A 27564-nucleotide genomic window follows, 5' to 3' on the forward strand; every position below is an offset into this window, starting at 1 on the left:
CCCAGATATCCCAATGCTTACTTAGCGTTTGCCTGTCCCTCTAGGCCCAGGGCTGGTCAACAATTTCTGAATCAGAGGCCCTCAGAGGTGGGTGGTGTCTCTTACTCTCCCTGAAACTACACACCAGCCACCCCACTGCCATCGGCTCACGTGCCTCTTGGTGGGACATGATGGAGCAGGGTGGGTACTGCTCAAGCAAGCCAAAGAAGGAAGAGAGTGCTGGCATTATCCCTTGGGTTTGTAGACAAGGCAGCAGAAGCTCAAGTCATTTGCCGATCACCATGCAGCAGGGGCAAGATTTGAATCTGCTAAGTGTGTGAGTAACTCTCTTTTTAAACCTGGAGACACACTCGGGATTTGAGTTTGTGTGCAACATTCCTAGTCTTTTAACTTAAAGCATCTGGATTTCAAAAGTTTAAGTGGCCAATATAAATACACACTACTTTCAGACATTTTAGAGACATGGGGGCGGGGAGGGACGTTGGAGGGATGGAAACTTTTAAACTTATCACCAGGAAGTACTGATAATGCATGATTAAAAAATGTCTAATGAGCTCAGGGGCACCGAAGCTGGAACTATGTCAGATGTAGCCTTTTATATGTATGTTACAAGAGTAATTTATTTGATATTCTTTCCTTCCTTCCTTCCATCCTTTCTTCCTTCCATCCTTCCTTCCTTCCTTCCTTCCTTCCCTCCTTCCTTTGCAGGAGAGATTTACAAATTGTGTTTGAGCGCCATGGAGCCTTTAGGTTCTACTTTAACGGCTACTTATGCCCGCCCTCAACCAGCATCAGCCAGCTTTCTACCAGCCATTGGTACCATGGCATCAAGCTATCGGGACAAGTTTCCCCACCGCAATTTGACACACAGCTTGAGCCTTCCATGGAGACCAAACACATACTACAAAACGGCCTCCAACTACCTGAACTTGGCCCCATACTGCACGAGAGCTCAGAAAGTGTGTGAGAGCACTATGCTCCCCTTCGTGTCCAACAGAACCACCCTCTTCACAAGGTATTCCCCGGATGATTGGTACCAGTCCAACTTAGTGAACTACCAAGAGTCCACTTGCTCACGGCATAATTCAGAGAGACTCAGAGTGGACACATCTCGCCTCATTCAAGACAAATACCAGCAAATCCGAAAGATCCAGGCTGACTCTACCCAAAACTTGGGAGAACGTGTCAATGACATATCATTTTGGAAATCTGAAATCACGCATGAGTTGGATGAAATGATTGGAGAGACAAATGCACTTACCGATGTCAAGAAAAGGCTGGAGAGGGCTTTGACGGAGATGGAAGCCCCTCTGCAGGTGAGCGTGAGAGCTGGAGTAGAAGACCCTGCAGCTTAGCCATTATGGGTCATTTTCAGCAAATCACATTTCATGTTGCCTATAGAAACACTATTCACCAACAAATTTGTAAATGGGGTTGGTAATGGCTAGCCATTTTTACACATATCGTGCACAGTGAGTTTCTGGGCGAATTCTGAAAGCAAAGCAGACTAAAGAAATATCATTAGGCTACACCCTGTTTCCACCTGAACATGCCATCTTCTTAGCCCTTAAAAAGGCTGGACTGATCTCTGCAGGTTCTAGGTCAAGATGAAAATGTAAGAAAATCGTTCTTTGAGACAGTTGTAATTTAATAGGAGCTGAGGAGATGGTTCAATCGGTGACACATTTGTCTTGCAAGAAGACCTGAGTTTGATCCCCAGAACCCATATAAAAAAGCAGGGCATGGTGGTGTGTGCTGGCAGTCCCAGGACTGGGGAGGTGGAGGTAGGGGTTCACTGGACAGCCAGGAAAAACAGTGAGTTCCAGGCCAATGAGAAACTCTGTTTCAGAATGAGGTTGATGGAATGTGTGAAAGCCCAGCTCTCAAGACTGACCTTAGCCTTCACACACACACTCATACGTACACATGAACAACACATGCATATACACACTCTACATGCATGCACACACACCATATCCATGCACACATACATGCATACATACCACTACACACATGCATACACATGCGCATACACACATGTACACACATGTGCATACACACACACACACATACACACACACACACACACACGGAAATGGGGCTGAGGGTAGACCAGTTGTCCTGGTCAGATAGACAGCACTTCAGGAAGTTGCTGGTATCTGCTTAGGCTTTCATGGGCTCCAGCCACCTGGGGCCCTTGTACCACATGATGGACCCTCCAACCCGTTCTTGCTTACCACCATAGAAAGGAGACATTCTGTGTATAAAGCTAGGGAAAACATTCTGAAGCCGAGGAAAGCATATAAATTAGTGTACCGCTGCTCAGTGAGTGCAGCTGACACCACTTGTCTCCCTGTGGAGCACCCAGGAGGTCATGTGGTATCTGTAGGGTAAGAGTGAGGACCAAGGGGCTGCAAGGCTCCTGATCTGAGGGGTATTTTGGGCTTCTCCCTCCAGCGTCACTTCTGTCCCATCCTCTCTCCGCCAGCCACAAACACGCAAATACACACAAGCCCTGGTGCCCTCGGGGAGGCTGGAGGTGTTAACATACGGTCTTTTGGATTAATTCACCCTGGGTTGTTAAGAATCAAAAGGCAGTCGGGCATGGTGGCGCACACCTTTAATCCCAGCACTCCGGAGGCAGAGGCAGGTGGATCGCTATGAGTTCGAGGCCAGCCTGGTCTACAAAACAAGTCCAGTAAGTCAGTTACTGTACAGACAGTGACAGAGAAACCCTGTCTTGAAAAACAAAAACCAACAAAACAAAACAAAAGAATCAGGAAGGGGCTAGAGAGATGGCTCAGAGGTTAAGAGTGCTGGCTGCTCTTCCAGAAGTCCTGAGTTCAATTCCCAGCAACCACGTGGTGGCTCTCAACCATCTCTAATGTGATCTGATGCCCTCTTCTGGCCTGCAGGTGTACATGGAGGCAGAGCACTGTATACATAGTAAATAGATAAATAAAAATTTAAAAAAGAAAAAATAATCAGAAAGCCCCCAGTGCCTCCCTGGTACCTAGCTTAGTGACTGAAAATATCCTTAAAACCACAACCACATACCCTAGTACTTATTTTCTCCAAGGTGCTCCATTGCTTTCCTCAGTCCCCTTCATGAGGACTGGGCCCTGACTTGGTTCTATTGTGAACTTTCTCCTGCAGTTTCTGCCTGGGTGTTCTTGTGTGTCACAATACTGACTGTTAAAACGGAGTCAGAAGATCCTGTTTACAATCAGTGTTACACAGAAAAAAAAACCCTCAAAAGATAAAATACAAATAATTACTTACTAGGAGGAAGACTTTAAATTTTAACACAACTGATTAAATCAATGAGGTGGCCATTTTTAGCTTATCAAACTTGCAATAATGAACACTTGTAACATCTAAGGCAGACGAGTGTATACCTGGATGTGTCACTGGTGGGACCGTGGACCGGAAGAAGGGTCCTGCAAGGCAGTATGGTGATATCCACTCAAATAATTAGCGTTCCCACAACCCACTAGTTCCTCATCTAAGAAATGTAACTTATACTTTTAAAAATTAGAAATTTGCTCAGTTAAATTTCAACAATATATCTCAACGGCGCTCACATTTTATGTTTATAAAAGTTTAACACCATACAGTAGTTTTATGTCATGGAAAAGGTTTTGAAAAGCCATTTTGGCTGCATACCTCTTCCACATAATTCATTGTTAGCAATATATGCTATGATTCATTGTTATCAGTAACATTCTCTGCCTGAAATAATATTTTAAAGCTTCAGTGTACTGTTTAATTTGATCCCAACAGCAGCGCAACAACAACAAACCAAAAACCATAGTATAAAGCTGGAGAGATGGCTCAGTGGTTTAAGAGCACTGACTGCTCTTCTAGAGGACCAGGGTTCAATTTTCAGCACCCACATGGCAGCTCGCAACTGCTTGTAACTCCAAGCTCTGACACCCTCCCACTGACATACGTGCAGGCAAAACATCAATGTACATAAAATTTAAAAAAATGTTTTAAACCACAGTATAAAATTACAGAGACATTTTTTATTTCATTTTATTACAATCAAGCAACCAACAAACAAAGCAGTGATGAGTATGGCAGAAACATGTTTTCTATATTTTAATTATTTTTGTTTTTTCCTCCTCCTCCTCCTCCTCCTCTTCTTCTTTTTCTTCTTCTTTTGGTTTTTCTGTGTAGGCTGACCTCAGACTCACAGAGACTCGCCTGCCTCTGCCCCCCTGAGTGCTATTGTATTTCTTAGTAGGTAAAGGCATATTATTTTTATAATTAGAAAAAATAAGTATTTTAAAAGACATGATTTAGATATATTTGGCCACACAAATATTTTATATTTTGAAAATAAATATTAATTTTCTTTTGTTTTTCAAGGCAGGATTTCTCTGTGTAGTCTTGGCTATCCTGGACTAACTTTGTAGGCCAGGCTGGCCTCGAACTCACAGTGATTCTCTTGCCTCTGCCTCTGGAGTGCTGGTATTAAAGGCATGTGCCACCACCGCCTGGCTTAAATTTTTATTAAAAATAGTAAAAGTTATTTGTAAAAAATGTTCTACTTTTTAATATAAAATATTTAAAAATAATATCTCAAACTCTTTCATGTCACCAAACTGTTTATTTTCAATAGGCTAATGCCAGGTATGTAATTCAGTGGCTAGTTGGTGGAGATTCATTTTGTCAGTTTTCCAAATTAGGACTTTTTTTTCCCCCTTTTATATTAATTTCTAGAGCAGGTACAACCCTTTTAGCAGCAGCAAAGGTTTCTTTCCTTGTCGTTGTCTTTCTTGTGCTAGGCCCTCCCAAACAGTCTCTGTTGACTTCCTTCCAAAGTCGCCCTTCCTGTGCCCTGCTGCGGTCAGTGTGTCGTGACGTGTCCTGTGCTCTGTGGATCTCTAGGTTGCCCGAGAGTGTCTCTTTCACCGCGAGAAGAGAATGGGGATTGACCTAGTTCATGACGAAGTGGAAAAAGAACTACTGACGGTAAACGTGGCGGGCGGGGGGGAGGGGATGTGTCAACAGTGAGAAGTTTATTGTCGCAAATGTGTGTTTAAGTGAAGAAACCAGGGAGGTCTGAAGCCGCCGACAAGTAAATTTATAGTGCCTAGCAAAGGTTCATTTTCTTGGTTCTATGAGTAATATGTGTTGACTGAGACTTTTAAAAATACAGGAGGGAGTAAAGGACGATTAGATGTTTGCAGCCCCGTCAGATATAAATCATTGTAAGTTTTGGAGTTTTTCAGTCATTCTGTCAAACATGTTTAGATAGATACCACTGGCTCACACAGTAATGACCACACATGTCTACAAGGCTGCACTCACACTGTATTTGTGAATGTAAAAAACTCCCAAAAGGTGACACTGAGGCCATTTTCCTTGTCGCTGCATATCCTTGTAGGACACAACTTTGATTGTCCAATTCCCGGTTTTCATAATGTGAAGATGCTGCCGCTTGACAGCAGCTCAGTCTTCCCTCCCCGACCACTTGGGCAGCTTCCTCATCCCACACACTCCATGGCAGTGTGTGCTTGGTCCCCAATGAAGGCACAGGGTCAGGCCGCCATGGCTCGATGCCGCCATGGTGTCAGAAACATCGCTGCGGGTCACAGCGCACAACTCCTGATTCCTTCCTCCCAGTTCCTTTCCGGAATGGTAACTGAGGCGTCAAGCAGCCAAAGGGTGTAAACATCTGGGGAAGTTCTGTCCCCATGCCAAGCTGCCAGCCCAGGGATGATGCGTCCCAGCTGCTCTGTGGAGTCTCCCAGGCTCACTTGCACTTTGCACCTGTTAAAGCCGACTTGCCCCCTAAGGTCTCTCACCTTTCTGCACTATCTGCAGTAACGACTCTCAGTCTGCTAAGGTTTTAGACTCCGTGTGCTTGAGGCTACTCCAAGTCTCTTTCTTTGGCTAAGACATTGAAATAAACACTACTTCTACACCGTAAGTGTTCTGACAGTTTTTAAATGTTTGGTTAACATGTAATAATAATAAGGGTCAAGTACGTACTGGTCAAATCCAGTGTCTGTTTGTCCTGCCTTCTGGGTCACTTCCCAGCCTGTCCTACCCTGTGGCCTACCTCTTCCTACAGATGGTAGAGTGGCCTTGGCTACAGCCATTGTCTCTGTGAACCCTACTGTCAGTCCAGTTCTTTATCTGAAAACAAACAAATAAAAACCCACCTCACATCCCTACACTATGACGTATAAAGACATCACATTGAAACAAATGGAAGGCTTAAGAATAAAAGTTAAAAATGGTCAAATTACTTAGGAAAAGTATGCATAAATAATTTTGACACTCGAGTAGGTGACAGTGTTTTGGATACACTACTAAAACAAAACAAAAAATAATAAGCTACATCAACAAAACTAAAAAAAGATGGTGCATCAAAGATGATTATCTTGAGCAAAAATCTTCACATATCATATATCTGATATGGGCTTGTTTTAGAGAAAAACAAATAATTGAAATTTTAAAAATGGTTGAGTTGTTCAAGCCAGACATGGTGATGCACGCCTTTAATCCCAGCACTTGGGAAGCAGAGGCAGGCGGTTCTCTGTGAGTTCAAGGTTAGCCTGGTCTACAAATTGAGTCCAGGACAGATGAGTATACACAAAGAGACCCTGTCTCCACCATCCCTCAAATGGTTGAATTGTCTCATCAGTTCACCAATCGGGAGAAGCCAAGACCAATAGCGCCATGAGACCTCTCATCATCAGTAACCGCCAAGAAGATGCAAACCACCTGCATAAAAAGCCTCAACCTCACAGCCACTAGGATAGAGACTTCTATACAGAAAACAAAAGCTGGGACTGTGGAGGGATTAAAATCCGTGCACATTGTTGGTGGGGATGGAAAAGGTTGCATATGCTTTCGAAAATGACTACTCGGAGTCACTATGTAACCCAGTAACTCTACTCCAAGTACCTACCCAAGAAGAGAAGAAAGCCTGTGCCCAAAGGGAAACAAGATCACACAAGCAGAGGAGGTTATTTATTTATTTATTTATTTATTTATTTATTTATTTATTTATTTATTTTTGAGACAAGGTTTCTCTGTGTAGCTCTGGCTATACTGGAACTCGCTCTGTTGACCGGGCTGGCCTTGAACTCACAGAGACACACCTGCCTCTTCCTCCCAGGATTAAAGGTGTGCACTTCCACTGCCCAGAAGCAAAGGAGGTTTTAAGGGGGAAATGTTTTTTTTTAAAAAAATAAGGGCTAACCATCCAGTTATCTTTGCAAAAGGCTGGGAAAGTTTGTCCATTGTCCTTACATTTAATATACAAGTCACCTTTGGTCACAATTAGCCAATGGCAGAGCTGGCTTTTGAATCATCACTGGCTGACGTTGAAGCAGGTGTGTAGCCACAGTTGCACCAAACCTAGGAGAGTGTGTGTGGGGGGGGGGGCAACACATTTTCACTTGGGGTGAAGGGAAAGAAAAGACAACAGAGTCTCTACTCTGACACCTCCCAGCTCCACAACACTGCCCTAAGAATACAGTTCATGAGAGGTGGGTGGTAGAGCGAGGTGCCCTGTGCAGGTATCACCAGCTCAAATAGGAGGCTTAATCCAAGGTTCCTCAGGCACAGAGTCAAAGCTCCTATTTGGCGTTCACCCACAGTCCTGCTAGTGGGACCACGCAGCCGGCATGTAGTACACGGACATTTTGAGACTCTCCGGGGAGTCTCCTACTCTTCTCCCAGTCTACACACGCACAGGTTGTCATTCCTCCTCATGACAGAGTCCGGACTCATGGGCCCAGCTCCCAGGTCCTATAGGAATGGCTGTGCTCTGCAGAAGCTGCAGTCATGGGCTCACTGGACCCAGGCCACCCCCACAGCTCCTGCCTCCCGCAAGCTTTCATCTTCAGGCAGAGGAGAGGGTGGCTTGCACCACATGTATCTCCACTGCAGGTAGGAGTGCAGATTGACAGGTCAGCTGACACTGGACAGCGCTACTGGTCCCCTTTTTACTCTTTCCTTATTCATGTAAGTTCCTCCGCCTTCTGCCATCTGCTGCTCTTCATCCGAATTTATTTGAATTCTCAAATTAAAAACTATTGTTTAAAGATTTAAAAGATACGTCTTATTAGATGCGTTTTCCCCAGTGGAAATCCCAGGAATTTCCAATGCGCGCCTTGTATGTGAAAGCACTTCACATATTGTAAAGTGCTCTAATGATGCTTTCTAGGTGGGGCTCCATGCCTCCCTCTCCCTCTTTCTCTCTCTCCCTCCCTTCCTCTCTCTCTGTCTCTCTCTGTCTTTATTTCTCTGTCTCTCTCTGTTTCTCTGTATCTCTCTCTTTCTCTCTCTCTCCTCACCTTTCTTCTCCTCCTCCCTCCCTCCCCGTCTCCCTCCCCTCCATATAATTGAGACATACAAAAATTAAACAATACAAACATCTAAGACTCTTCTAGCCTCCCATGACTATTTGTAATAACAAGTAGAAATTTAGTAGGATATGGAAGCAGAAAAAAACTCTTAGTTGATTCCACTGATCTCGAGCCTCTAAGAATTGCACAGCAGATTTTTAAAAAACATTTTAAGGATATTCAGTACTGTCTAAACATGTATGTAGCATGTTCATATGTGTGTGGGAGGGCACGTGTATGTGTATGTGCATTTGTGTGGAGGCAAAGGACAGCATCAGCTGTCGTCATTCTTGGGAATGCTTTTTATTGCTTTCCTGGCAAGGCCTTTCATAGGCCTGAAAGCTTATCGATTAGGTTAGACTGGATGGCCATCAAGCTTCAAGGGTGTACTGGTTTCAGCCTCCTCGGGGCTGGCATTACAGACACCGGCCATCATGTCTGACATCTTTGTGTGGGTTCAAACTCAGGTCCTTATGCTTGCAAGAGAAGTGCTTTACTGATTGAACCCCCCCACTCCCTGGAGCCCCTTATTTAATACCATTAAGTTTAAACAATAAAGGAAGAAGGCAGCTGGCAGGTGTTCATCTACTAGAATGAAGAAACTATCGTCAGATTAACAAAGACAGAAATAAAAAAATTGTTCGATAAATTTTAGCATCATAGAAATCATCAATGTCAGTATAAAAAGCACCATGAACAAAATTATATTGCATCTGATGGGGAAGTGTTGTGATTGTTTTTCCTCTCATCCCCAAGCTCTGGGAACGACAACTCATGATACTCAAAATATTTTTTACAAATACCTAGGCCATATAGCGAGGCTCTTCTCTGACTAACACATAATTTAAAATAACCTATTTATGCTATTCTTAGTTCTGCCACTTGACTGGGTACAATGCTTCCGTCCTCTTTCACGTCTTCCTGGGTGAGTCTCCTGTGCCTGGCTCTATTCCAGAATCTGCCTGACAGATGCCCCACCTCCTATTTCCTGCCTCGACTATAGGCCACTAGCTTTTTATCAACAGGTGATGCTTCCACACAGACACAGAGATGCCTTCTACACTTCCCCCTTCAGTCCAATAAAAGGCTTTTTTCTCTTACAATAATAAACTATACACAATAAAAACAATTACGAAATAATCAGGTAGATTTATATTCACAATGCCCAGTCCATATGCATTTGACAACTTAGGAGAAAGTATTTTCCATTATCTATCCTATCTTGGTGAGTTCAGAATTCTGTACTTGAATCATTTTCTATCATAACCGGCATCACCAACCTAAAATCATCTAGATCTAGAAACATCTTCTTAAATCCTAAACAACTTAAGTGTAATTGTTTGATTTTGTTTTGAGACTGGGGGGGGGGGGGGTGTCTCCTACTCTGTAGTCTAGCCTAGCCTTAGATTTAACCTCCTCAGCATCTCAGCCTTCCTTGTAGCCTATCACCACATGTGACTAAAGGTTGCTTTTAAAATGTAATTAAGAACATCAAATACATCCTTATATTAGCCTACAAATACAGGTAGGTTGGCTGTTTGTCTTGGACATGTTGTGCTACACTGGCAAGAGTTGGAGGGCAGATGACTGCCTGGTGTGCCCAAGGAAGACAGATTCGTTCATCATTGTACACAAATGGAACATTCCAGAAGGAAATTTTAGCTTTAATTGCCAAGCCTTCAAAACAAGCATGATCCTTGGCCGTGTCTACATGTTTACTCTGATTGTTCACAGCAGCATTGTTTAATGTCATGGGAAAGCATCCAAAGCTCAAGATGCCACAAACCAGAATATTAATAATGATCCTTTTTTATTTTAGAAAATGGTTAAAAATGATTGTTCACACTTATAAAAATGTCTAAAGGATATTATTTGAGTTTGCAAATTTTCTAATGTTAATATTAATTTCAGGGGGGTTTTAATATTTACATGCGATGAAATAATAATGCGATGAAATATGTCATTGTAGCCTCAAAATGCCACACATTTGGTCAAGTGAGTGGCATAACTAACGCAGGTATTGGTTCAAGCGGTGGGACTGGACCACAGGGCACAGCGTGGGAGGTCAATTTCCATGTCTGAAACACAGAGCTGGTCCTGCTAGTGTTGTGTGCATAGCCAAAGAGATGCTCTCAGGACTGGCCCTCAACTTTCACTAGTTTCCTTTTCTTTTGGAGGAAAGTTGCTATGAAAAGAAGTATCAGTTAAGTTCAATAGTGCACATTACTGGAATTTTAGGACTTTTGTTGTTGTTTTATTTGAGCTAAAGATAAAGATGGAGTAGAAACAAAAACTAAAAATTTTACCCATGTTCCATCTTGGTCCATATTATAGTTTCCCTATAGTCCTATATGGGAGGGTGGGTTTGCATTATCATGGTACGTGCCGGTAAATACGTAAATGTAAAGTTATTTTAACGCTTAATGTCACAGATTTTCAACAAATAAAACTTTCCTTTATTGATGGCTTTGAACGCTGCTGACTTTCAGTGCTATACTCAATGTGTTGTATTTTTCTTCAATTGAGTAGGAAGTTGATACCATTCTGTGTTGTCAAGAAAGAATGAGGCGACATCTGGATAAGGCGATTGCCCAACTTGCGTAAGCATTTCCTTTCTATTCGGCATTAAAGCCTAGCATTGGACTACGCTTCTGCCTCCTGTGCACATTTCTCTTAGAGACTTATAAGAACACACACACACACACACATATGCATGCATGCAAACACAAACACACACATGCATGCACGCAAACACAAACACACACACACACAGAGGCACAAACACACATACACACACATGGGCACACCCAAATTTTTATTCAGACATTAGGATAAATGCTTGTAATATTGTCTTCTTTTTTTTTTTAATTTAAAAGTTAATTTGGAGATGCTGTGGGAAGGGTGGCTAATGTTTTCCTTAAACTCGGGAATCTTTCACTTTGAGGCCTTTGTTCAGGCCTGGCAATTGGAAAGAGAGTAGGTTGTGTCTCCCTTTTATTTTCATATTTCCTTAAAGACCCACCTGTCCTGATTACATCATCACTCACCACCCCCAGGGCACTGTGGTTCTGTACCACCCACTGTCCTCCCCCAGAATGCAAAGCCCTCAAGGGAATAGGCTCCCAGGTACCTGCTCTTTCCAGCAAGGGTGAAAGACAATTGGAAGGAAGTGCGGCAACCAGGGAAGTTCTTAAGTTGTGGTAACAGCTGTCAGAATAGGAAAAGTGCTGGCTGTGCCTATTGTTTAATAGTTCTTGAAGGGTCTGTGTTGGCTATGGTCACAGAATGAAGCAGTGTTGAAAATGCCTCCCAAAGAAACGATAGCTACATATATCCTACTGTTACCAAAGATGACAAGTGTACTCCTCAGGTAGCAAGTGTCAGAGAGGCATCAAATTACTACCTGCTCAGTTTGTCCAACCTGGGCCTTTGGGTCAACACTGGCTGACACGAGGTTTGCATGCTGCATGCGGCTCTCTGGAGGTAGCCTTAGAAGGCTCTATAACTTGGGAATTGTTGAGGTGAGCAGGTTTGGCTATGGACAGGGAAGTTCTGACCTGAACTCATGACTGTTGCACTGTGTTCATTTGGCGCCACAAGGAATGGGAGAGGAAACCATCGGGCCTGTGAAACAACAAAATCTTTTATTATTCCCACCATGTAAGTGGAGTTGCTGATTGATCAGGGCCATCAAGCAAGGACTTGAGACCCTTGTTTCTTCTGGCAGCACCGATTAGGGGCTAAAGCTGGGTTTATAAGCACAAAAGCCTCAAGCTCCTGGGCCAAGTTACAGTTATAATCACCAATCAGAACTCGGGGATTAGGGACTTTCCAAAGAATTCCGTCCAACATCAACTGACATTGGATGTGTTTTTGCCCAACCAATCAACTCCATTTGTTCATTGGCATTATGCTTTGGGAAACTATTGTTGCTTAGAGACGGGGTTGGTCACCTTACCTAAAACAGAATCTGAAGTCAAAATGGCAGTACTGAAGACAAGTTCCTTTTATCTGCTCCCAACATTGCCCCCTCGTCTTGTGGCTAATGAGACAAATCTTCATCTAGAGGGTTTTTGGCAAAATAGGGGGTTGTAATGGGCTCTTAAAACCATGAGCTTAACTGAGTTAATTCTTGATTGACTAAATTTAACTAAAGCATTGAGACTGCAAGTCCCTATGAATAGCAGGGGAAAAAAAAAAAGAGGACCAGTGGTCCTGCTAAGGTGGTGAGTAGCCAATCAAAGAGATTCTGGAATCAGTTATTGGTCTCCTGTGTTTCTCCCTATCTAATTGGTTTCATTTTATTTTTGCTAAGGTGTCTCGAACCATCCCAGAGGCATAAACACTAAGTTTCCCCTAAAGGGAATTTACTTTCGACTTAGCATTTCAGCTTGTCAAGGGGGCAGGGACCATGTACTTAGTTCTGTAATAATTACTTCCAGCTGCAACTGGTGCATCAGCTGTTGGTCCCCAGGAAGGCTGAAAATGCTAGTCAAAGGCTGGGCAGTGGGACATTTTTCAGAAGCATCTGATTAGCTGATCCAGATGAAGGGACCAGGAACAATTATATCAACTGGGCAGAGCAAGGAAATATAGAAAATGTATGGCTCAAGGATTAAAGAGGCGCTAGGAAGTGGAATGGAGCTAAATCCCATGTTCTTGGAGATAAACAGATTAAAGATATTAAATGGGATTAGGGAAGGGATGGCCTCAGGGCAAGATCCCACCCAGCTGAGCTTCCATCTTGTGAAAGGAATTAAATAAAAGTTTAGGTCTGGGTATGGTGCTACATGCCTTTAATCCCAGCACATAGGAGACAGAGGCATGCAGTTCTCCGAGTTCAAGGCCAGACTGATCTACTGAGCAAGTTCCAGGACAGCTAAGCTTAGGCGGTGAAGGAAACCACCAAAGACAGAAAGCTGATGAAGATGTAATTGGAAGAGGGGAGTCATGTTCCAGCCCTAGCAAGCAGCAGAACTCGGCAGCTTCAGGCATCTGTGTCTGTGTCTGTCTTCAGAATCAAGGATGGAATTTCCCTCTGCAACCAAGAAAAGCCGCTGAGGCCATGAATGTGTCAGGGAAGTCCACTGAGGCCCCGAGAGGCCATTGTATGATGCTGTGAAGGTGAATCCCGGATTGCCTTGGAGACCCCAAGAGGTTAGTTAGAGATGCCAGAGCTGTGGGATACCTACCGAGGAAAGCTGCTCACAGGGACCCAGCCCAAGAGAAAGAAGCGTGTTGCAGTCAGCAAAGCTGAAAGGAGATCTGAAGAGCATTTTACCATCAGACATGGAGATGCCGAGTTTGGCGTTTGCCCAGCTGGTTTCGGTCTTGCTTTGGTCCAGTATTTCTTCCCTCTGCTCCTTTCCCTATGGTTTGGAATGGTGATGTGACATTAGAAGCATGGGACCTGCTTTTTTATTTTGATTTTATGGGGCATTACAGTTAGAGGGATGTATGAATCTCAGCATGAATCTCAGAAGAGACTTTGGGCTTTTAAAAATTGTTGAGACTGTGAGAGACTATGGGGGCTTTTGAAGTTGGACTAAATGTGTTTTGCATCATGGTATGGCTACAAGCCTATGGGGGGTCAGGGAGTGGAATGTGGTGTTTTGAATAGGTGCGGACCCCACAGACTCATGTATTTGAATGCGTGACTCATGGGGAGTGGTACTGTTAGGGGATGTGGCCTTGTTGGTTGGTGGAAGTGTGGCACCATGGGGGCGGGCTTTGTGTTCTCCTATGCTCAATCTCCGCCCAGTATGGAACACAGTCCTATTCTGCTGCCTTCGGATCAAGATGTAGACCTCTCGGCTCTTCCAGCACCATGTCTGCCTGCACGCTGCCATGCTTCCCGCCATGATGATAATGGACTAAACCTCTGAAACTGTTAGCTAGCCCCAGTTAAAGGTTTATAAGAGTTGCCTTAGCCACATTGTCTCTTCACAGCAATGAAAACTCTAATTAAGGCAGCAAGTCAGCAGTCTCTAGTTCCACTCAGAAGGAAATCTGTGCGTTTTTGACATCCAACCTATGCGATCCAACTGTCCTTATGCCGAGGCTCCGTGTCATCTGTTAAGGCCCTCCTGACCATCCTGTGTAAAATCACAGCCTTTACTTGGGGTTCCTGGTCCCCTTTTTTGGTTTTCACCTTGTTCTTTTAGACACACCAGCTGCCTGTCTAGGATGTAGATTGTCTGTGTGCCCACAGTAGGGTGAACTCTAGGAGAAATTTCTGCTGCGTTCACTGTTTCTAGGGTCACACAACAGTTGTTGAATGAACTGTCACGTGAGTGAGGATACGTTTCACCTTTCTCCCATGGTCACCCCTTATTTAGGGCTAGTCTCTAGGCATGACCTGTGGTCCCTCTCTCTTGGCATTCAGGAAAGAATGCATCTTTGAGATTGCCAGGCTCTCTTCTCTTCCAGTGGCTGGGGGCTGGAGGGTGGGGCAGTCCTGGGGTGGACTGCCAGTTCCCTGACCTCACCTGAAGCACTCTTGAAAGTTGATTCAGACTCTTCGTTTATATCTCCTGGGAAACAGCTGAGCCATAACATGGCCACAAACTTAGGTGACCAATTGGTTTGGGAAGCCTTTGTTGTATATGTTCCCTAAGTTCTTGGGGGCGTGGGGAAGTAGAGTCAAGGCATAGAAGAGAAGAGGGTGAGAATATAGGAGCTGAGTGAGGAGGAGGGAAGGAAGACACAGAAACAGACATAGGTCACAAACTAGTGTCCTGTCTGGGACAGCTGGTGCGCATTAGAAGACATTATTTTCCATCTGCCTCCTCTCCTACACGTCCCTACATCCCATGGACAGGAAGTGTGGTCAAGGTGGGGAAGGGCAGGCCAGGGCAAGGGTGGGTCCTCATGGCTCCCATGCATGGCCATCTCCACAGATGCTCCCTTAGAGTGAGAGTTGGTTGTTTTGGTGGAGAAGTGTGGAAGGCCCTGACTTAGAAGGGCAATGCTCAGTCACTTGGGAAGTAGTTTGCCTGACTGGAACCATGTCTCTCTTCTCACCCCGTGTACTGTAGCTCAGACAGAGCTGCACAGCATGAGCTTGAGAAGGATCTGAATGATAAACAGGCTGCCCTCCGCATTGACGATAAATGCAAGCACCTGCGCAACACTTCTGAGGGCGTCGGCTACTTCCGGGGAGTGGAGAGAGTGGATGCAACGTAAGTTGGCACGTGCCATTCTGTGAATGTAATGGCATTTTAATATTTGTTTAATAATAAGCTTCGCAACACAATAACTGAGCAGTTATTATTCTAGTCTTAACTCTCTAAACCTGGTTTCTTCCCAGTGTACATCCCAGAGATGGTTGCACATTGTAGCTTTTCCTGCTCCAGCTCCTCTCCTGATGTCCCCTAGACCTCTGCCCATGGCTCAATGCCTTACTTCCTCCTCTAACCTCTCCTCTCCTGCAAGGCAGGAAGTCCAGTCCTATTCTCTCCTCTGCTCAGTGACTGGCTGGAAGCTGCTTTCTTGGCATGCCAGGGGATAATTGGGGAGCAGTGTTTACATAACACTGAGCCAGGAGATTCTCGGAACAAGGATTGCAACCAGATTATTGGGGGTGGGGAGTACAGCAACCAGCATTTGAATTACACAATAACCTTATGCCTACAAAAGACAGACTCACTTTCATAACAGCTCGCTCTGGGAAAACTCATCAACTCCAGTGAGAATGAATTCACGCTCCCCAGAGAGGCATGTATGTAGGCAGTGGATGTGACTTAGTGAGGGGGACATCTGCCTGGATTTGTCCCTAGCACCTCAAAGTGAAGAGTGTTTGTAAGGGCACTGATGCTCTTAAATCAGTGGTTCTCAACCTTCCTGCTGCTGGGACCCTTTAATACAGTTTCTTGTGTTGTAGTGAACCCCCAACCATATTATTTGTGCTGCTACTTCATAACTGTAATTTTGCTATTGCTTTGAATCGTAATATTTTTGGAGATAAGGATTTGCCAATGGAGTCATGACCAACAGGTTTAGAACCACTGACTTAAAGGCTGTTCATCCTAACAATGCATGCACTGATGGTAATCACTGTTGATAAGAGTTAAAATGGAATGTTCAAAGTATGGTCAGGTGCCTGAAGAAGAGAGACACACTTGGCCTTGACCAGGTTTCAATAAGGTTTTATTCTGGTAGAGCCAGGCCTTGAGAATTGAACCATCCTGCATTCTTTCAGCAAAGAAAAAAAAAATTCCCTAATGTGAAAATGGCACCTTCTTGTGCAGAAAGCTTAGAAAAATGCATACAGAAAGGAAATCAGACATTGCCAATTCCTAGATGCCCTGAGCCCCGTGTGAATGCCTTTCTTACCACTGCTTGCCACACTTGCTTTACTGGTAGCTCTTTGCCAGACCTTTGGATGCCATTTTGGGCAAGGTTTACAAGTTGAACCAGCCACTTCCTTTCAAAAAATCAACCAAGTTGATTCAGTGAAGTTTGCATAGAATAAAGTGACAAAACTGCACATGTGTGTTGGTGGGTCTGACATATTTGAATGTCTGTATAACCACAGCCACACATCAAATGGAGACTTGTCATCACTCTGCAAAGGTCTTATGGTTTCCTCCACCCCTGTGTCTACACTTTACCCCTAAAGTGATTCCAAAATTGACTTGTCATGTGGGTGCCTCATCCCACAAAGCAGCTCTCTCCCTTGAGAGCCACATTACCAAGCACCGCATGGGTTTTAATGTTCATGTGTGAATCAGAACCAGATCCTGTGTTCTATGTAGTCGCCACATGATGCCTCTTAACTTGAGTCAAGGTGAGCAGAGAGCATCCTTTTTTTTGCCTCCCCAGAGGATAGACAGTGGCCTGAGACCTAGTCCTTTTCAAAGGCCTCCACTTGCAGCACAAGTACTTTTCCATCCCTTTCAAAATATATGGAGCAAACATGACATTGCTTTGGGTCTAGTCAACATTGAGTCCCATTCAATAGCTTATTAAAAGAACAAGCAAACAGATATAACCTGTTAAATCTACCATCCAGAGGGGCTGGAGAGATGGCTCAAAGGTTAAGAGCACCATCTGCTTTCCCAAAGGTCCTGAGTTCAATTCCCAGCCACCACATTGTGGCTCACAACCACCTGTAATGAGATCTGGTGTCTTCTTGTGATGGGCAGATGCACATGTGGGCAAATTATTGTATAAATAATAAATAAATCTTTAAAAAAAATCTACCATCCAGAGACACCCAAAGTTGACAACTGGTCCTTAGGCCTTCCAAGTGTCCCCAAAGGAACAGATGCTAGTGTCTAATCTTAAAGAATGATGTGGCCCACACACCATCTCTATAGCATATCCAACTTCTCACTGCACACTGTGTCAATAATATTGCTTGTTAGCCTACTGTCCCTAGGTTAACGTAGGTTCATGAAATAAATATGTGTGAATTTGCGTGCCACATAGATTTTTCTCACATATTAATCTAACCTGCACTTTCATTCATTTCGGTTGTTTCTAAGCTTTCAGACCTTTACATGAGTATTGCTGAAATGAATACCCTTCCATATCCATCTTTGGAAATACTATTTTCTTAGCGTGGGTGGAATTTATGAGTTACAAACATTTAAGTGGTAAACTCTTAGTCTGTGTGGCCTTTCTATCATCCAGCAAGATCATACCAGTTCAACGTTCTCGCTGCAAGATGCCTGACATTCCTAAAGCCGTCAGCAGCTGCAAGTTAACATGTCTCAATTTACTCTTCCAGGAAGGTTTCTCAGTGAGCTGCTGTTCGTTGGAACATCTTTGGCTACCCTGGCTGCCCCCCCCCCACTCCCCAAGGCTGATAATTTTGTTTCTGTGTATGGGGCTGGTCATGACACCTTTGTAAAGAACCTGCATGCTCTTGCCTTTCAATAATCCATGCCCAGACTGGCAGAAGAATTACTTTATGCCTGTCAGTAGACTATTGGTTAACAGTAAAATAAGAAACAATTGAGAACAAAAATTAAATTAGCTTTGTGTTGCTTGTTTTCATTTTGTGAGGTGTGTCTAGGATGGGGACATGGGGCCTTTCTCTTTCTGGAGGAACAGTCCCTGTAGGCCATCTAGGCTAATGTGCCATGTCGCCATTGGCTCTCTTCCCATTTCCAGGGTATCAGTGCCTGAGTCATGGGCCAAGTTTACAGATGACAATATTCTCCGCTCCCAGAGCGAGAGGGCGGCCTCTGCTAAGCTGAGAGAGGACACTGAGAACCTTCTGGTTGTGACAGCCAATGAGATGTGGAATCAGTTCAACAAGGTGAACTTGGCCTTCACCAATCGCATCGCTGAGACTGCAGATGCTAAGAATAAGATCCACATTCACTTATCGAAGGTGAGGAGCTTGCTTGGCCCAAGAGCTGGTACCCAGGTCTGGGGGGAGGGAGAGGGGAGGGGAAGTGAGAGGGGTGGTGTTCAGAGGCAAAGAGCTTGCTTGGCCCAAGAGCTGTACCAAGGTCTGGGGGGAGGGAGAGGGGAGGGGAAGTGAGAGGGGTGGTGTTCAGAGGCAAAGAGTTTGCTTGGCACATGCAAGGCCCCTGGCTCCACCAGCAGGACTGAAAGAATAAAACTAAAAAGTCACTCAGTCATGAGTTCCCATCGCTGCCATGGACAAGGCAGGATACTCTGAGAGCACAAATCTCTCACTGCCCCCCAGAAAAGCGCCATAAGTCACACGGTCTCCTGGCCATCCAGCCTGAGGAAAATTAAAAGCAGCACAAGGCATGCCGTTTATTTCAGTCTGAAGCCAGGTGTCAAAGTGAAGAGGGAATTCATGGGGATTCGGAACACAAAGAGCACACTGTATAGAGAAAGGTTCTTAGTATTTAATGGAAACAAAAATATTATGGTAAAGCTTAACGAGTCACTGTAATGACTAGGAAGGGAATTTAGTAGAACATATGGTGCGGGGTGTAGGGCTGGGTCAGTCATTTTGGACCTCTTTTAATGGACTGAAGGACCAAAGATAGGAAGCAAAAAGGTTGAGTGTCCCTGAGTCTGTGAAGTGTTCTGTGCTGTAAGTATAGGGGTTTTAAGTGAAAATTTAATGAAAGGTTGATGCAGAAGTCATATTTCAAGATAAACAAGAGCTGCTGCCTCCACTTGTACGTACTTTGGAATGTGGTCCCCATCACTTGTCATTTCTTTTTCCTTTTAAAAAACGTTCATTTTATGCATCTTTCATGCATGCCTGTGCACCATGTGCATGCAGTGCTCCTGGGGGCCAGAAGAGGGTGTCAGGTTCTCCTAGGACTGGAGCTACAGACAGTTGTGAGCTGCCACGGGGATGCTGGGAATCGAACTAGGGTCCTCTGGAAGAGCAGCTGGAGCGCCTAACTGCTGAGCCATCTCCCTGACCTGTCTTCTCCTGTTGAAAGACCTTGCACTGTTGCTCTAAGGTAGTATTTCACAGTAGATGGTGCCAAGCCCCCCCCCCCCCCAAAGCAGCAGCAATTCACATTTTCTTCTCATGACGCCCAACTTCTCCATACACCAACAGTTACACCAGGCGGTATCCTACATTGTGCAGGCAGAGAAAAGTATAAAACATAGGTTTGTTCCCCCAGCAGCTGGTGATAATAGTAGATCATGCACTGTGACTGCCCATGACAAATACAGACAGCATGCATGTCCAGGGGGTGGAAGGAGAAACAAGCGTTCTGACGGGGCAAAATCTTGAGCAGGGCACAGGAGGCAATATTTAAGAGGAAGAATTCAGATCTGTAAGGAGGCTGGTGTGTGTTTGTGTCTGCATTAGTCAGGGTTCTCCAGAGGGATAGAACTTACAGAATGAACCTCTCTTTCATATATATAGTAATTATGTCATATATAGCTCATATGTAACCTATATATGCGTGTATGTATAATATGTGTGTGTGTGTATAGGTTTTAGTAGAATGGCTAACAGGCTGTGGTCCAGCTAGTCCAGCAAAAGCTGTCTGCCGCCAGAAGATTCAAGAATCCAGTAGCTGTTCAGTCCACAAGGCTGGATTGTGTCAGCTGCTCCTCAGAATTCCAAACAAGCAGGCTTTAATGCCAGTGAAGGAATGAACTTACTAGTGAGAGTGAGAGCAAGCAGGCAAAGAGAGAGCTGTCCTCTTTCTTCCGTGTTCTATACAGGACAGAAGGTGTGGCCCAGATTAAAGGTGGATGTACCCACTTCAAAGACCTGGATTAGGAGCGGTCTTCCCACTTCAAGTTATATACTTCAGAAAAAAAAAAAAAAAATCTCTCACAGGTAGATGTGTAGATGTGCCCAGGCCTTTCGGGTTTTTTTTTTGTTGTTTTTGTTGTTGTTGTTTTTTGTTTTTGTTTTTCGAGACAGAGTTTCTCTGTGTAGCCATACTGGACTCACTTTGTAGACCAGGCTGGCCTCGAACTCACAGCGATCCGCCTGCCTCTGCCTCCCGAGTGCTGGGATTAAAGGCGTGCGCCACCACGCCCGGCAAACATTTAGGTGTTTTTTTGTTTTTTTGTTTGTTTGTTTGTTTTTGTTTTTTGACACAGGGTTTCCTTGTGTAGCCTTGCCTGTCCTAGACTCGCTTTGTAGACCAGGCTGGCCTCGAACTCACAGTGATCCACCTGCCTCTGCCTCTCAAGTGCTGGGATTAAAGGTGAGCGCCACCACGCCCACGGTCTTTGGGTTTTAATTAACTTCAGATGTAGTCAAGCTAAGAACCACTGTGTCCATGGCGCTTCTGTTTTACAAGATTTGGACCCATTTTTCTTGACTTCATTTTAACTTCACCACTGCAGAGATTCAGTCTCCAAATAAATTCACAGCACATTCTGGGACCTGAGGGGTGAGACTTCAAGATTTGAACATTTAAGGGAAGGACACACAATTCAACCTATAATAGGTACATTCGCTCCACTCAGGCATGTTGGGTCGTAGACACACTGATCCTGCTGTCTCATGAAGTTACACACACCACAACACACACACACACACACACACACACACCCCACAGTAGAAAATGGGTAGTCTGTTGGGAAAGCACAGAAGGAACCACTTGGGACCAAAGAAATAAATGTTTAACAGAAGGAAACGTTGTCTCTTGTGGTGAGAAACAGACATGGCTATTTTTGACAGGTTGGTAAAAGCTTGGGAGACAGGTCAAAGCCCACGTGACAGATTTAGCTGCACTTGGCTCACATGGGCATTCAATAAGTGTGGTCTTGCAAGGTCTCTGTAGGAGATGGAGGCCATAACAGCAGGGTTTCCGAGGATGAAGCTTTGGCAGTGGGGTGGAGAGCAATTAGAAAGCCAGAAATTTGCCTAGCAGCTGGCTAAGGGGACAAGTGAGGCAGGGTTTCAAGGAGAAGGAAACATCCAAGTGGCCTGGATGATCCCCTGGACAGCCATTTTCACGGGAGCAGTGAGTGCCGGGAGACAGAATCTAGGAACCTCTGGGATGCTGGGTAGGTAGGTAGGAGGCAGAGGGAGTGGGCACCGGCCACAGGTGAGCACACTTGGCAGGGACCAGGGGAGGGTTTGGAGAGACACGCCCCGCTCCCCACACACACTGGAGTTAGACTGGAGAGTGGCAGAAAACACATCAGGTTTGGAAAATGTGCTAGTGATACCTGGGCTGTGTCCAGGCCATAGGAAAGGGGCCACAACCAAGGGACCAAAGTGTGTGTGTGTGTGGGGGGGCTTGGAACTGTGGAGCCACAGGGAGCCAGGCCACAGAAGGAAGGTGTTCCAAGCACAAGAGGCGAAGAATGCGGAGGGAGCAAGATCCTCCGTGATCTGCTCCCTTCTCCCAGAGGTGGAGGAGGCACATGGGCCAGAGGTGGGAGTCTCACAGGTTGTTCAGGGAACAGCAGCAAGATGTCAGCAGTTGCTTCTCTTTGCCACAGACCCTGCAGGAGATCTTCCAGACAGAAATGACCGTAGAATCCATCAAAAAGGCCATCAAGGAAAAGTCTGCCTTCCTAAAGGTGGCTCAGACTCGGCTGGATGAGAGAACGCGGAGGCCAAACATAGAACTGTGCAGGGATATGGCTCAGTTACGGTAAGGGAATGGGGTGCGCAGAAGGGGAGAGCTGGGGGGACCCCGTCCTCGATACAGCTGACCTCTGGCTAAGGGTGTTTTCGGATGACAAGCGTCATTAGGAAGTCGTCTTGAAAAGTGTTGCTGATGGGAGCTGTGAAGTGGGTAGTGGGCTCACTCTGGGAAGGAATAGAGTCTTGAGAGGTGTGGTAGTGACGGCTGCCTGGCGGTGTGGACATGTTGAATGTCCCCGGTGGTTGCAGTGGTAAGCGTGGGATTGTGCGTACGACACCTTATATTTGTGAAAAACTGGAAGGAAACCAACACATCACATAACGTTAGCACTTAGGTGAGGTTTGGGTTTCTGAGCACTTCCGTAGAACCCTCGGTTTCCAGAACGCTGCTCTTGGAAGCAGCAGAGGCTCCGACATTCTGTGATTCCCCAGCATGGGGACGGTGGGACTCATCAGAAAAGAAACTCCCAGTACCGACACCAATGGCCCTTCTAAACTCAGCGGCTGCTTGTGGCATCTTTTGGCCTTGGTATCTGCTCTTGCCGTGGAGCCCACCCTCAGCTTCCAGGAAGCCCCAAGAGACGGGTTTGGCCTAGTTCAGATGTAGGACAATCAGCTGGCTGCTCTTCATCAAGCCAAGCTCCCTCACTGGCATCAGGAAGGATTTCAGCCACACTGTGCGGCTGCTGTTATTATTCTAACTTTGAAAAAAAAAAATGTATTTTAGGGCAGGCTTAGGATGGTTTAGCCAGGAAAATTCTTTTCTCCGCAGCCACATTCTGGGTTCCTTGTTACATCCCCTTGAATACCCATCCCCTTTTGTTGCTAGTTCAGGTCATGGGGCATTCCTTGTCAGAGTGAATCAAATCAGTAGCAGTGGTGTGGACAGCCGGGGGAGGGGTGGGGATGGGGGGTGGGAGTGGTGGTGCCATGGACCTTTGCTTGTATTCAGTTCCGTAGTAGAGTTCCATTATCACGAAGGATTTAGTCTAAAGATGAACCTCCCAAACTTGGACCAAGGAAAGCAACAGTAGTGTCAAAAGGGTAATTTTTCAGAGAGAAAGTAAAGGGGCGGATCCTTGTAAGGTCAGTTGTCATCCATGATGATAATGACGACAATGAAGATGGTGACAAAGTAATGCAAATCGTTGCCACGTTCTTGCTTCATGTGTGGCCCTGTCTTGTCTGCCCACTGTGCAGTATTTCAGGCATGACCTTCAATTTGTAAATGAGGAACAGAGGCTTAAACAGGTTACGTAGTGTCCTATTTAGGGTTACTGTTTTTGTAAGGAAGCACCATGGCTAACAGCACTTTCAAGAGGAAAAAAAATTATTTTGATTACACTTCCACATTACTGTTTATCATGGAAGGAAGCCGAGACAGGATCTCAAACAGGGCAGGAAACGGGAGGCAGGAGCTGATACAGAGGCCATGGAGGAGTACCGCTCACTGGCTCGTTCCTCTTGGCTTGCTCAGTCAGCATTCTTATAGGACCCAGGACCACCAGCCCAGAGGTGTCCCCACACACAGTGGACTGGACTCTCCCCTATCAACCATTAGTGAATTAATAAATTAATCATTAATTAGGAAAATGCCCTACAGGCCTGCCTGTAGCAGGGTCTTATGGAGACATTTTCTCAGCTGAAGTTTTCTCCTCCTAGGTGACTCTAGCTTGGGTCAGGGTGACAATAACAAGCTGGCACACAGCGCCACACACCTGATGGTAAGAGGCTCACCAAGCACTTCACCTGCTGAGCCAAGCTGTCCCCCCTGCCCCCCTCTGGGGGGGCCTCTTTATGCAAGAACCATTAGAACAAGGTGAGGTGAAGTTTCGTGATATGAAGCAGTGTCTGCAGAGTCATCAAAGATGCTGTGACGGGAACCTGTGGCCTTGGGAATGCTCTATCACAGAGGCACACCCTAGCCCATAAGAGCTTCTTTTTCCAAGTGTGCATGCCTCTGTGTGTTTGTGTGTACGTGCACGCATGTGCATGCGTGACCTGTTTGTCATGTGTGTGTTGCATGTTGTGTTTTTGTACCCATGTGGATGTGATGTCTGGGATCATCTTCAACTATTCTTCTATCTTATTCAGTGAGGCAAGGTTTCTCAACCAAACCCAGAGCTTTCCCATATGGCTAAACAAGTTGCTTTGATGACCCCCGCCCAGTGCGCTTTTTCCGCCGTCCCAGATTGGAATTATAAGCAAGCTTCCATGCCTCCTACCCGGCCTCTATGTGACTTCTGGCTATCTCTGCTTTGCTCCTTGTGCTTGCAGGACAACACTTCAACCACTGAGCCATGTCTCCCACCCATGAAAGGGTTTCGAGTGGTAACCTAATGTGACTCTGGAGTCACCAAGCAAGGGAGAGGTGTTCCCAGCTCCCCCTGAGAGGCTGGATGACCCCTCCCCCACTCTTTAGAATGCTCTGCTTTCCCAGCCAATGCTCTGCCATTTTACTTGCTCCCTGCCAGCCCTCTAGTGTGCCTGTTTCCTCCCTGCACTTCTGTGTTGACTCTGGGACAGAACCTGTTTTTGTTTCTTGTTAGTCTTTCCCTACCAAGGGTATTTAGGGTTGTTGCTATTCGGGGAGAAAATGTTTTCTTCAAAATTGATCAGTTGGAAAGCAACCCTTGGGCTGTCTAGATTGAGAGAGATCATAAACTTGGGGCGGGAGGAGGGGTTGGGAATGGAGAAAAGTTGCTGTTTTCATTTCAAGACCGATTTCCACTTAAAATATTCTAAACGGGCTCCTTCAAAAGCATGTCTAAGCCTTTTTGGCATCTTTGGTAGAAGTCCAGAGAAGGCTCTCCTTGACTTAAATCTTGATTCTAACACAAAACAAGTAAACCATAGCAGACATATTTGTGTTTTTAATGCAAAATGGTTTTCAAGTCAAATCTGTAATTAAAAAAAAAAAAGAAAGAAAAAGAAAAAAAGGAATGCCTTCAGCAAAAAAATCAACGAATACCACAGAAAGTAGAAGTGACTTGTGTCCTTGATGGTGACATTGATTTGGTTGATTTCGGGTGGCTGCAGTTGGGAGAAGGGGTGCTCCCCAGCTGTGTACACACAGCTTCAAGACAGTGGACTTTCTGAGGTTGCTTTCTCCAGATCTTGTGACATCGATACATTGGCATTATTCCATGGTCCACCGTTTATCACAGAGACTGGCCTTTGGCTGCGGAGAGGGTTCAGGATTCCTTCTAAGCTAGGGAAGACTGGGAGAGGAGAGGTGGGTCCTGGGAGTAAGAACTAGTATCGACAGAGGTCCCACCAGCAGTCAAGTCCCACCAGCAATCGCCTCCAGCAACCCTGAGGAGCTGGCAACATTTTATATTCTAGAATCTTAAACAAACAAACAGAAACTTTCTTTTTAACCCAATTTGCTGTAAACATCAAAACATATAGTTTCAGGTGAGCTTTCAGACTTCGTGCTGTTGGAAGTAAGAACAGCATGGTCTCTAGGTGAAGGGGATGTGAGATGTTAGCATGTGTCATGGCTGAGCTGATGTAGCCCCCCTACTCCAATGCTATGGAGCGTTAGAGAGCTCCATATAGGTTTGGTTTTTTGTTTTTTGTTTTTGTTTTTTGTTTTGTTTTGTTTTTGTTTTTGAGATATAGCTCACTGTGTATTTCAGGCTAGCCTTAAACTCAGGATCCTTCTGCCTCAGCCTCCATAGAGCTGGGATTAGAGGTGTGCACCCACGTGCCTGCTGGTGGGCACCCTTTACTGGTGTCCTCCTTGTCTCAGACTGGAGGCAGATCAGATGAAAGTGGGTCCCTCTGTTGTCCTTGCGCCTTGATTTCTTTTCGCTGTCCTGGGTCTGGATCTTATTCTTGGTGCCCCCTTGGATTTAGAACTTCTTGCAGCTCCCTGCCTCCCAAGGTTGCCTCCTCCAACCTAGAGTGTAGAAGTTGATTCTTACCCAATGCGTACATTTTGTCATGCCTATAAGCTGCAGGAGAGACTGCAGGAAGGAACCGTATGCAAGGCTGAATGAGGCTGCTTCCTGATTTCTGTAGGGAAGGCATTCCTAAGTGCCCAAGGGCCACGGGAAGGTTGGTTTCTTGGCATGCATTATGTAACTGTTCAGCAAACTAGTTCCAAGGACTGGAAGTGTCTCTTCCCCTAGTATTGGAGGATGGCATTCATTAGAGAGCTTAAGAGAGAGATAAAAGATACCCTGGCTGAAAAGATAGCAAAGGAATCCTCTGAGGTCAGGGACTGTGGGAGTGCGCTGGAGGGCAGGTCTGCAGAGGAATGAGGAAAGGATTGCGGGCTGGGGCAGGGTGGGAGGGGGAGGGCAGCGGTGTGTGTGGGGGGGCTGGTGGATGATTTTAGAGGACAAGATGGCTAGTTTTTATGCCTGAGGACTGTGAGGTCATGAGGAAGGGGTAAAGTCAGAAGAAAGTGGAGCCCATGCGGCCCAGCCTGCTTTGGTTATGTCTTTTACACCCCCTCCTCTGCCAGCCACAGAGCCTGTGGCCATCTGGGATGGGGAACTCAGATGCTGCCTCAGGTGGGAGCATCTTCATTGGACATGGAGATGCTACATGTCAGAGTAGCATCTTAATCCAGCCCCTTCAGGTAACACCTCTAAAAAGTAAAAAAAAAGTTAGAAAAAAAAATCTCTCCTGATTGCAGCTCCTTGCTATTTGGGGATATTTGTTATAGGACACCCTCAGAGATGTCAAACATCATGGGCGCTCAGGTCCTGCATATCAAATAGCATATTGTTATGAGCACTTCCTTCTATGTACATGAAGTCGACTGTAGATTATCATAATCCAATGTAAGTGCCACTAAGCCAAGCAGCTACTGCACTGTGCTGTTAGGGACTAAGGACAAGAAAGGAGGTGTGTATGTTCAGTAAGATGCAAATTAAAACAAATCAAAACAACACTTCCTGTCTGAGGTTGTTTGACCCACTGATTCCCGAGTGTTGTCTGTCTTTCTGTTTTATTGGGGGTGGGGTGGGGTGGGGTTTTTTATTGTTGGTGTGGTAGAAATCCAGAATAATACAGAAAGTAAAATAGTAAACAGCAAACAAATAGCTTCCCCGCACCATCTTAGCTGCTGTGTCTGCTGCACCACAAAACCCAGCAGGAGAGGTTTAGATTCTGACTTTCTCAAGCAGAAGCGTATTGCGTGGGTCTCTTCCCAGTGCATAT

General features: G+C 45.3%; 1 protein-coding gene across 1 annotated transcript in view; it reads left to right on the forward strand.

The window, feature by feature from the left end:
- The first annotated feature begins 711 nt into the window (after nucleotides 1–711).
- The window catches only part of Tekt3 (tektin 3), a 30243-nt gene continuing 3390 nt past the window's right edge, over nucleotides 712–27564 (forward strand). The window contains exons 1-6 of the mRNA XM_051167699.1: nucleotides 712–1316; nucleotides 4897–4980; nucleotides 10902–10972; nucleotides 15410–15553; nucleotides 18492–18714; nucleotides 22242–22396. Coding sequence (XP_051023656.1) covers nucleotides 738–1316; nucleotides 4897–4980; nucleotides 10902–10972; nucleotides 15410–15553; nucleotides 18492–18714; nucleotides 22242–22396 — 1256 coding nt within the window. The 5' untranslated portion in view covers nucleotides 712–737. The remainder of the gene's footprint in view (nucleotides 1317–4896; nucleotides 4981–10901; nucleotides 10973–15409; nucleotides 15554–18491; nucleotides 18715–22241; nucleotides 22397–27564) is intronic.

The sequence above is a fragment of the Acomys russatus genome, chromosome 25 (genome assembly GCF_903995435.1).
Source record: "Acomys russatus chromosome 25, mAcoRus1.1, whole genome shotgun sequence".
Taxonomy (NCBI): Eukaryota; Metazoa; Chordata; class Mammalia; order Rodentia; family Muridae; genus Acomys; species Acomys russatus.